The sequence below is a fragment of the Dromiciops gliroides genome, chromosome 4, assembly GCF_019393635.1.
Source record: "Dromiciops gliroides isolate mDroGli1 chromosome 4, mDroGli1.pri, whole genome shotgun sequence".
Classification (NCBI taxonomy): Eukaryota; Metazoa; Chordata; class Mammalia; order Microbiotheria; family Microbiotheriidae; genus Dromiciops; species Dromiciops gliroides.
Genome location: NC_057864.1, coordinates 18,654,881 through 18,666,999, shown reverse-complemented (window position 1 = coordinate 18,666,999; position 12,119 = coordinate 18,654,881). Strand labels below are relative to the sequence as shown.

The following is a 12,119-nucleotide window of genomic DNA, read 5'->3' as shown; positions in this document are numbered from 1 at the left end:
TGTGACAAGGCTGGGTTAAGCTCAAAGGGATTCCTGCAGGGGATAGGAGGAGGCTAACTGTCCTCTTTGGGCATTTCCAATTCTACATACTGATTTTCTTCTCACCAAAAGCATTCAAGAAGCAACTGGATTACCAACCATTGGGGATCGTCTAGAGGGAGTTTCTATATTGGGTGGGAAGTAGAACATCCAGTCCCATAAGGTTTCATTTAACTCTGAAATTCCTTGACTACATGAACATATGCATGGAAGAAGAAGAAAGGATCACCTTGGGCCAAGATTGTTGATTTCCTCCTTTTTTCCTGGGATATCATCAGCCAGGGGCTCAGTCCTTTGAGTTTCATTCGATGCTGCTAACCTTAAAAACCACAGCAGCTTTTTATAATTGATCTAAAAATAAACATACATCTTGGTTATATGCAAAAGAAGGAGGTTTGCAGAGGTTAGCAAAATGTCTTTAGAGAATCCATCCATCCATCCATTCATTTATTGATACCCACAAGGCACCAGGCCTTATACTGGATATTGGAGATACATAGCCTAAACTATGTTCTTAAGGTCCTTGAATTCTATAAGGGGAAAGAAAATTTAGTTCATGAACATATATAAAATAAGGAATAGGGCCCAGACCTGGGATTTCATTGGTAGAGAGAATTTTCAGTGTAAGGAACCTCTTTCTAACAATGGAGGTCAGAGCCTTCTCTGTCACTTATAGTCTTAGAAAGATGCTTAGGGCACAAAGGGTTAAGTGATTTACCCAGGATTCCACCTCCTTGAGGGCAGGAACTATGCTGAGAGTTCTACTCCCAGTAGTTCCCACAACAATGGTACCAGGTCCAGACCAAAAACAAGCCCAAATCCCCACCTCTCTTAATCTATCTCTGAGTAACTGCCCCAATAATCTTGATGACTTAGGCAGTACTGTCTGATGCACCTGAAGTCAGAAAGACATGCCTTCAAATTGTGAACCAGATACTTGTTAACTGTGGGATCCTGGGTAAGTCATTCCTTCCATATTTGGTATCTTATCTTCCCCATCTATAAAAAGAGGGGGTTGGACTAGAAGGAGTCTCCCGTCCCTCTTAGATCTAAATCTTCGATTCTGTGAGAAATCCTATTGCCCAAGGAGACTTCAACCCTCCCATGTCTTTCAATGATCATTATTGTTAGCATTAAAGAAAATGTTATTAATTTATTAACAAGCTTTTACATTTTTTTTTTAGTGAGGCAATTGGGGTTAAGTGACTTGCCCAGGGTCACACAGCTAGTAAGTGTTAAGTGTCTGAGGCCGGATTTGAACCCAGGTACTCCTGACTCCAGGGCCAGTGCTCTATCCACTGCACCACCTAGCTGCCCCTAAGCTTTTACATTTTCAAAGCTCATTCCTCCCAATTCCTGTAAAGGAGGCGATACGTATATTCTAAGCCACATTTCAGAAAAGAGAAAAAAATCAGGCTATAGGAGGTAAAGGTGATTTTCTGAATTTTGTCCTTTATTTTAAAGGACAACTCAAATACCATCTCCTTTAGAAAGCCTGCCCTGATTTCCTCCAATTGGTGATGACCTTTCCTTCTCAGTCTTTCCAGAGCTGTTTGCTTCACACTAATTATGTAGTAGCACACATTGTAGCTTTCTTTGCTTCCTAGTAGATTGTCAGGGACCCTTTGGCCTTCCGTGCCTAGGATTCAGTCATTTTCCAGTTGTGTCTGACTCTTTGTGACCCTATTTGGGGTTTTCCTTGGCAGAGATATTGGAATGGTTTGACATTTCCTCCTCCAGCTCATTTGACAGATGAGGAAACTAAGGCAAACAGGGTAAAGTGACTTGGCCAGGGTTACACAGCTACTATGTGTCTGAGGCTGGATTTGAACTCGTAAAGATGAGTCTTCCTAACTCCAGGCCTAGCGCTCTGTGTGTGTACTATGGTGCCACCTAGCTGCCTAGGTACCTAACCAATGTTATGTCACAATAGTAATAACACAATTAGTAAGTTATCACAGATAATAAGGCACAGTGGATTCAGAGGACTTAGGTTCAAGTCCCATGTCCGACAATTACTACCCATGCTATTCATTTAAGGTCTTTGGGTCTCACTTTCCTCTTTCCCTTCCAGTCCTAGACTCATGATCTTGTGGTTGGATAAGTAGCTGGCCCATAGTCACAAAGCTAGGAAGGGCCCATAGAGAGGCAGAGGGGTGCAGTGAAAGAGAGGGATACCTTCGGAGCCAGAGGATATGGGTTCAATCCTGACTCAGTCATTTACCGCCTCTGGGGCCAAGAGGTCCTTAACCTATAGCTATATATCTACATAGAGATGGCTGGCTGGCTGGACAGATAAGTGGTAGATACACTAATTAAATCCATGGTTCTGATGTCTTCCTTCCATAGTCTTCATGAAAATGACAAAGGGACCCACATTCCAAAAAAGGTTATCAGCTCCTGCCTCAAGCAAATCCTTTCACCAAACTGGCTTAGCTTCCTCATATGTAAAATCAGACAGTCAACTAAAATTTATTTAGCGCCTATTATGTGCCATCAAAAAAAAACACCAAAAAAAAAAAATGAACAAAAAAGAAACTATGATCTTAACAACTGGTCCTATCATTTCCTGGTGATCAGAGGGAGAAGAAAAGGAAGCACTGTCAGATTTGATATTCTTGGACTCACAGATCATGGTAGACAGCCACTGCAGCAAGGAAATGAGAAGACTTGCTCTTTGGCAGGAAAGTTCTGGCAAATCTGGACAGCATGTTAAAAAGCAGAGATCACCTTGCTGAAAAAGGCTCATATAGTCAAATCTATGTTTTTTTGGTTTTTTGGTTTTGGTTTTGTTTTTTTCAGTAGCAATGCATGGCTGTGAGAGTTGGACTCTAAAGAAGCTGTGAGCCACAGAATTGATGCTTTCAAATTATGGTGCTAGAGAAGATTTTTCAGAGTCCCTTGGACAGCAGGGAGTTCAAACCAGTCAATACTTTAAAAAATAGTTCAGGCTTTTCTCTGGAAAGTCAAATACTGAAGCAGAAATACTTTGGCCAAACAACGAGAAGATGGAACTTATTGGAAAAGACCCTGATATTGGGAAAGATTGAAGGCAAAAGAACAAGGGGATGGCAGAGGATGAGATGGCTAGATGTTGTCATGGAAACAATTAGCATGAGTTTGGACAGACTTTGGGAGATAATAGAGGACAGAAGGGCCTGGTATGCTCTGGTCCATGGGGTCACGAAGAGTTGGACATGACTGAACATGGACATGATGGAACAACAGCAACAAAATGATGTGCTAGGTTCTCTGCTAAACTGGGGATACAAAGAAAGGCAAAGCCCTCCATTCTGCCTGCCCTCAAGAAGCTTACTATCTAATGGAGGAGACAACATGCAAACAAGTCTAAACAAACGATATACACAGGAATAATGGCAGGATGTCATCTCAGAGGAAGAGCTCTGGCATTAAGCACCAGGAAAGGCTTCTGAAGGCCAGCTCACTGGCCATGCTACTTTAAAGAGTGAAAGGTAGGGGCAGGTTGGTAGCACAGTGGATAGAGCACCAGCCCTGGATTCAGGAGGACCTGAGTTCAAATCCAGCCTCAGACACTTAACACTTACTAGCTGTGTGACTCTGGGCATGTCACTTAACCCCAATTGCCTCACCAAAAAAAAAAAAAAAAAGAGTGAAAGGTAAATCTCTTTCCAATCCCACTCTCAGATTAAGCTAGTCATACCAGTTCTGAGTATCTGCTCTGGGTGAACCTCTGGAAAAGTAACTTGACAGTAGGCAACTGAAGAGGGACCTCGTGCTTTACTAGCAGTCGACTCAGCTGGGATTGAAGAAGAAGTCCCGAAGAGATAGGATCCAAGACCTTCAGCTCCTTCTCCAGCTTCTCCAGCAAATCTGAACTTGGAGGATGCACCTTGAATTCTCTTCCAACCATGGCCAGAAGAGACTCATCTTCACTTGACCTCAGACCAAGGTTCTGAGAAAGACAATGAAAAAAAAATAACACAACAGCTCCAGACATAAATTGTAAAACACCCAATCCCGGAAAACAGAATTTTCATGTGTTCTATGTGATTGGGCCACCTCCTTTACAGATTGCTGGGTGGAATTCTGTAAGTGGGCAGAAACCTCATGCTCTATAGCCAGTCAGGCAGATCTGCAGCTCATTGATCCCCACCCTACTAGGAGCCATCTGCCAACTCCTATATTTCCAATCTTCTTACATCTCTCTCCCCAATTCATACCCTTGGATCCAGCAGCTCCTGCCTGTATCCCTTACAAGACCCTCCATCTCTGGGCATGTTCTCTGATTCTCCCCTTTACCTGGGCTGCTTGCCTTCTTCCACTCCAACTATGGACCTCCCCAGCTTCTTTCAAGTCCCATCTAAAATCTACCTCCTACAGGAAGCCTTCCCCAATCCCTTAATTCTAATGCCTTCCATCCATTCATTATTTCCTATTTATCCTGAATAGAACTTCCTTTGTATGTATTTGTTTGCATGGTGTGTCCCCCATTAGAGTGGAGCTCCTTGAGGGCAGGGACGGTCCTTGACCTCTTGTTGTATCCCCAGAACTTACCACAGTGTCTGGTACATGGTGCTTGATAAATGTCCATTGTTTGATTGACTGAAAAGCCGAATCAGTGACAAAGAGAGTAGCCAGAGGCTACCTGAGTTGGTAGCAATATATGTCTTTATTTTTAGTCCTGTGTTTGAAAGTCAGGGCAGTTTATGGGCTCTTAAGACCAATTAATCAATTAAGATGCATTTATTATGCATTGGGCAGGATGCTAGGTACTGGGTATACAACTCTAAAGACCCTTCTCTCAAGGTGTTTACATTTCATTGAGCGAAATAACATAGACAGGGAGCTGCCAAAGGAGCCATCTTGCCTTTTTTTTTTTTTTGTATGACTAACGCTTGGCCTCATGCTTGGCCAATTGGAAGCACTTCCTAAATGCTTTTTGGATGATCTATGGTGCGATATACATATGTAAGGATACCCTAAATATATACATGATAAATATGAGGTAATTTCTGGGGTGATGTTGGGAGGAGCCACTGGTAGGGAGGGATCAGGAGAAGCCTCAAATGCAGAAGGTGGCACTTGAGGTGATCTTGAAAGGAAGCTAAAGAGTCTAAGGTGAGGGGAGAAGACATCACAAGCATGGGGTGGTATGCGGCTGGAGCTGGAGCAGTGTGTGCAAAGGTACAGGGATGGACTGGTTTTTTTTCGGAAGAGTAAGGAGAGTAATTGGGTTAGCTCATAGCCTGAAGGAGACTAAGGTATAAGAAGAGTGGAAAGGCACATGGGGACCATGTTATTTAGGATTCAAAGTGCCCCAAAGAGGAGTTGGTGTTTGATCCTGAAGGGAAGAGGGGACCATTGGAGTTTATTTCATGAGGGACTGACATCATTAACCCTGAACTCCAAGATTATCATTCTGGCAGCTGCATGGTTACTGAACTACTGGACCTGTGGGAATGGGGTCAGGCCATAGATACTTTACGAGGAAACTTCTTTGCCTACTGATGTCCTAGTCATATTTTAAAGCTCAATTCGAACACCCTCTCCTTCTTCTTTGATCCATTCTGTTGGTAATGTTGGTTCCCCCTCAGACTATGTAAAACATTTCTAACCCTAAAATGTATTCCATTTCAAATCTATGTAAAATATAATGTGCATCATAACTTTCCTTATTTATGCTTTATTCCCCAATTAGAAAGTAAGATTGAAGAGGGAAGGGATTGTTTCTTATCAAAACTCAGTGTTCTGCATGTTTAACAAACACTTGAATGCTTATTGAGTGAATGAATGAATAATTCTGCTCCTGACAGATAAACTTGGGTTCTAGATGAGCCCCTCTGTTGCAAGTCTGAGAACCTGCACTGGGAGAATGCTAGAGGGGGTCAGTTTTGATCAAGGTATTCTTTTATATGATTCCACCTACCATCATCTGGCTGAAATCCTGAAAACAATTGTGCCTCTACACAGATCTTCTCATATATTGTTTTATTCAATATTCCCAACAACCCCGTGAAAGTGATTCCCATGTTAGAGAACTGTGGGATGTTGAGCTGAAAGGGAACTTAGAGACTGTCTCATGGTGTAGTGGGAAAAGAACAGAATTTGGAGTTGGAAGACTTGGGTTTGAATCATGCTTTTGTCATGTACTTTGTAGCTTAGGCAAATAAATCACTTCCATTTTTTGTGTCTTAGTTTCCTCCTCTGTAAAATGAGGCAGATGACCCCAAATTCCCTTCCAGATTTAAGTCTATGATCTATGAATTTGTCACAGAATCACAAAATCCTAGAATCTCAGCTTGGAAGGGACCTCAATAAATACCTATTATGTGTGGACCCTTGGACTTGGAATCAGGAAGATGGGTTCAAATACTGCTTCAGAAACTTACTGGACGTGTAACCCTGGGGAAATCCCAATCTCTCTGGGCCCTAGTTTCCTCAGAATTAGGGGACTAGACTCAATGGACATGAATATCTCTTCCAGAAATAAGTGTTAATCTATGATTTTAGGTCAGACCTGAACAGTAATCCTCTCTACAACTATTCAACTTATTTATTTTACAGGTGAGAAAACTAAAGGTAAGAGGAGGAATTGACTTGGGTAAGGTCTCACAGGCAGATCAGAGAACTGAACTGTGGTCCTCTGACCCCAAGTTTAGTATTATATGAATTCTACCATACTACCTATACTTGGGGTGAGGGAAGCACCAGAACCAATCCACCTAAGTTTATCTGCCCCCATCCCTAGTCAAGAAGCTGTGCCAGTCAAGGTTCAGCCCCATGAGAAAAAAACAAAGGTCTAAAAAAAGCTTTAGCCTGAGGCAACCCTTTGAGTCAATCAGCTGATGGTTGATGTCTGTTTACCATCATGAAAGGCAGTATGATCCAATGTTAAATAATAATAACACTAATATTTACATAGCACTGAAAAGTTGGCAAAACTTTTTTTTCAGATACCTCATTTGTTATGAAAGTATTATTATCTCCCTTTTACAGATAAAGAAATTGCAGCTCAGAGAGGATAGCTGACTTGCCCATCGTCTCAGAGCTTGAGAGTATCAGGAGATCTTATTGCTTCTGTCTCCAAAACTCACTCTATTATGCCATGATGCCTTGGAGTCTAAGTCCTTTGGGAGTCAGAGGATCCAGTTCAATGGCCAGCTCTCTCACACCTACAGTAACAGGTGTGACCCTGGGAAAATCACCTCTCTTTGGGTCTTTCTTAGTTTCTTCATTTGTAAAATGAAAGGAATTCACCAAATCATTCAAGATGTCACAAAATAAAAACAGTTAATGTTTGAGGTGTTGCCAGAGGTCAGACCAAAATATATAAACTATTGAAGGAGTTGTGAATTGGTTCAACCATTCTGGACATCAATTTGGAATTTTGGCAGGGAAAAAGATTTAATAGTTCTTTCCCTTTGAACTGGTGATTCTCCATATACTCAAGAAATAGAAGTCTCATATATAACAAAGGCTTCATGTGCGTACTTTTGTGGTAGCAAAACCAAACTGGAAACAAACTAGTTGGGGAATATACATATTATGGAATACTATTGAACTGTAAGAAACAACTGATTGGAGGAATTCAGAGAAATGTGGGAGGGCCTGAGGCTGCTGAAATCACAGGTAGAAACAAAATCAGAGTGGGAGGATTTGAATGGATTGATACAGAGTAAAGTAAGCAAAACAGGAGAATAATATACACAGTGACTATAACAACATAAATGAAAAGATCACTAAAATAAAATTGAATGGGGTATATTCATGATAACTAGTCTTGGCCCCCAAAAAACGAGATAAAAAAGTCCTCCACATCCTTTCCTTGGAGAGGTGGTGGACTAAGGGGCAGAATATGCCGGTTGATTTTGATCTACTATTTCTTTCTTTCTTTTTTTTTTTTAGTGAGGCAATTGGGGTTAAGTGACTTGCCCAGGGTCACACAGCTAGTAAGTGTTAAGTGTCTGAGGCTGGATTTGAACTCAGGTACTCCTGACTCCAGGGCCGATACTCTATCCACTACGCCATCTAGCTGCCCCTACTATTTTTTTTATGACAGGTCTACTTTGGGCGAGTGGGTCAAGTTAATAAACAATTATTAAGCACTTACTACATGCCAGCAAAGTACTAAGTGCTGGAGATACAAAGAAAGGCAAAAATAGTCCCCATCCCTTAAAGAGTTCACAGTCTAATGGAGAAGACAACATGTAAACAATTATGTATATACAAAAAATGCAAGGTAAATTGGAAGCATTCTCAGGGGGAAGGCAATAGCATTGAGAGAAAATGGTGAAGACCTTTAATGAAAGGTAGGATTTGAGCTGAGGACTGAAGGAGCCAGGACAGGGATACAAGGATAAGGATTATTTTAGTCATGGGGACAACTGGTGAAAATGGATGGAGTCAGCATCTTTTGTGAGAAACAGCAGGGAGGTGATGGGTGGAGGGTTGTGTATGTGTGTGTGTGGGGGGTCAGTCTATACATGCCTGTGATATAAGAGCAAAAAGCATTTAAAAATCCTTCAATAACAATAAAACAAGGAATGTGGAATTGGTGGCTTTTCAGCTCCAAATCCTATGTTCCTATGATTTACACCTTCTACCTGTATTCTCCACCTTTGCTTTCCTGTTCCATCACCATAAAATAATCCCATTCCCATGTAGATACCTCAAGCCCACCTGGACCATTTCTAGACATGTGTTCCAAGGTCCAGTCTATTGGGCTGGGTTTGGGGAGGCCATGGAGGTAGGACAGCGACTGGTCTCCTGAGGGCACGGAGCTACACTGAGCATTTGCCCATTTTAGAATCTGATAGAGAAAAGACAACAGCAGAAGAAAAGAGGTGAGTTCATTTCTCTTTAAATGAACATTCCTGGTTGCAAACTTATAAGCCTTGGCATAGAGATTCATGTCAGGTGCATTTCTTACCTTGGGGTTATTCAATCAGAGGACTCTGTGACTTGAGGGCATCTAGCACAAACAAGTGAGATCCAAAATCTCGGAGGTCATAATGATCATAGATGTAAAGCTGGAAAGGACCTTTGGGGTAGAGTCCAATCCTCATTGACTTTTTTTTTTTAGTGAGGAAATTGGGGTTAAGTGACTTGCCCAGGGTCACACAGCTAGTAAGTGTTAAGTGTCTGAAGCCGGATTTGAACTCAGGTACTCCTGACTCCAGGGCCGGTGCTCTATCCACTGTGCCATCTAGCTGCCCCCCTCATAGACTTTTAAGCTTCTTGGGAGGACTGACTATTTTATCTTGGGTTTTGAGTTGCCTGTCCAAGCTCCTACTCGGTTCCAACATTCTATGGTTCAAGATCCTTTCCAGCAGTGATATTCTCTCTTCTAAGACTGCACCTGGCTTTAGCATTCTATGAAATCAGTTGGCAAAACTCAAATGATGCTTTCACATCTAATGACCAATCTTCAGAGTGCCTTTCTAAGTCACAGAAAGCATCACAGGTACCCTTCAAGGGAGATTAGCCATCATCTGTAGTCTTTATTTGAAGGATTTCAGGGACTGAGGCCCAACACCCTCACCCCAGCCAAGGCAATGCTTATTTAGAAAGCAATAAGGGAACTGAGTTTGGAATGCTTTTCTGTGATTTCTTCACATCTTTAACTCTAGCAGGATGCCTTCTCCTGCTTCCCAATGGTGGTAATGAGGGCCCCCACACCCAATACCTTCACCTCCTGTCCCAGACAACTGTGCCTGCCATCTGGTGGACCGTCACCAGGCTTGCCCGAAGACAAAGCTAATTAGTGAGTTCCCCCTGCATCACACTGAAGCTGGCTTTGTCTGGGGGCCTGGTGTTAGCCCTGCCAAGCCTTGTGCAAAGACCCCTAGAGATCAAAAACATGCTAAGCTTTGGGGGAGGAGGCAGGGAGCTTCTGTCTCAACCCATAGGATTAGATGAGAAGGGGGGCATTACAGGGAGAGCTCTGGACCTCATAGTCAGGGGACCTTGGTGTTATAGATTTGCTCTGACACCTTCCAGATGTGTGAGGGTGGGTAAGTCACTTCCTTGACCCTTTACACATGTTCAGAAGAGCCACAGGAACAACAGGAGGGAGAAAACTTGACAGGGCTGTGTTTAGATACTATGCCACCTTGTTCAGCTGCGATATTGATAGTCCTTATTTCCTGAACTCTGTCCTATTATGCATTTATTCACATTTGTCTGGAATGTTACATATCTGCCCTCTCCCCCAAATCTTAATTAGGAGTCAGAGCACCAGGGTTCAGATCCCAAATCTACTATGTCTGTGTGACCTTGAGCAAGTCACTCCTCTCTTGGCCTCAGTTTCCACTTAATGTAAAATGAGGGAGTTGGGCTCTTTCAGATATAAGTCTATGATCCCATGATCTTCTGTCCTTGTAGACATAGGACCCTTTGATTAGGGATCAAATAAAGTGCTAGATGGGACCCCTAAAGCCATATAGTTCAACTATCTCATTTTATAAATGACAAAACTAAGTTTAGGGGATATCAAGTCACTTGTCTGAAGTCTTGATGGTCAGTGAGTCAATAAGCATTTATTAAGCACCTAACGTATGCCAGACACTGTGTTAAGCATCTCAAGTACAAAAAGGGGCAAAAGACAGTTCTTGCCCTCGAGGAGATTACAGTCTAATGAAGGGCACAATAAGCAAACAGATATGTACAAATAAGCTACTTAGAAGATAAATAGGAGATAATTAACCAAGGCAAAGAACTAGGCGTATAGAAAAAGGTTTCCTGTAAAGGCTTATTTTAGCTGGCACTCAAAGGAAACCAGGGAAGCCAGGTAGCAGAGATGAGAAGGGACTTAGAGGACAGCCAGGGAAGATGCCAGGTAGCAAGAGGCAGGAGATCTGAGTTTAAATGGTGGCCCCATTGCTTTCATACTATCTGAGACCTACAATAATAGCTTTGTCATCAAAATATGTGGGTTCCAAAACTGGATATCCACCCACCACACACACACACACACACACATCTTGGACATTCTGGATCTGAGACCTCACTGGATAGGGAAGTCCTAATGAGGAAACCCTCTCTACTCGAGTTGATTGGCAGCTGTTCTGCAATTTATAATCTTACAAAGTTGCCTAGGGGAATGAAGAGTCATATTCTGTATGTTTTGGAATCAGGACTTGAACCCAAGTCTGACTCGGATAGCCACTCTTTACTATATCATTTTGCACTTTACTATTTTCATAACCTTGGAACTAGGTGGCATGGTGGATGGAATTCTGAGCTTGGAGTCAGAGAGACCTTGATTCAAAACATGTCTCAGATAATAAATAGCTATGTGATGCTGGGCAAGTCATGTAGCTTCTCTTAGCCTCAATTTCCTCATCTGTAAAATGGGCATAATAATTGCACCCCCCCCTCCCATGGTTATTGTGAGGAACCAATGAAATAACATTTCATAAAACCTTGAAGTTCTATGTAAATATTGTTATTGTTGTTATGTTAAATGGGAGGCTTAAATATTGAACTCTGAGGTCCTTTCTATCTCTAGAAGTGTAATGAAATATGATATAACATAATATGACATGACATGACAACACAACACAACACAGCACAACATAAAAATAGAATGTAATATGATACAATGCTATGCTATACTAGACTGTACTATAACAGTGTAATGAATCTAAGTTCCTTGAGGACAGGATCTGCTTTCACTTTTTTCTTTGTATCTTTAGTGCTTAACACAGAGCTTAACATATAATAATCAATGCTTGCTTCTTTGCTTGATGGAATAATAATTCTCTGATCCCGTTTCCCTTCTTGAGCCTTGGTTTCTCCAACTGTGACATGGGTTGATGATCCCTGCATTACGTCACTCACAGGACTTCTTTGAGGGCATCACTCAATCAACCTCAAAGCACCATGCAAATTCAAGCTCCTGTGATGGTTAGAGTAGCGTACCAGATATTTATTCAGGGTCAAGGTAAAATGAAAGGATCGTTTGATTGTAAACCCTTTGAGGGCAGGGACTATCTTTTGCCTCTCTTTGTATCCCCATGGCTAAGAACAATGTCAGGGTACATATTTAGCACTTATAAATGTTAAGTGCTTCTTTACTTGATTTGTCCTATAGTCAT

General features: G+C 41.9%; 1 protein-coding gene across 3 annotated transcripts in view; it reads right to left on the bottom strand.

Moving 5' to 3' along the window:
* The window catches only part of C4H1orf87 (chromosome 4 C1orf87 homolog), a 66,138-nt gene that overhangs the window by 38,830 nt on the left and 15,189 nt on the right, over nucleotides 1–12,119 (bottom strand). For 2 of the 3 annotated variants that reach the window (XM_044004253.1, XM_044004252.1), the window contains exons 4-6: nucleotides 8,690–8,830; nucleotides 3,722–3,973; nucleotides 269–390 (exon numbers count right to left, since the gene is read on the bottom strand). In XM_044004253.1, coding sequence (XP_043860188.1) covers nucleotides 269–390; nucleotides 3,722–3,973; nucleotides 8,690–8,830 — 515 coding nt within the window. The remainder of the gene's footprint in view (nucleotides 1–268; nucleotides 391–3,721; nucleotides 3,974–8,689; nucleotides 8,831–12,119) is intronic. The other variant, XM_044004254.1, reaches the window with a different exon arrangement.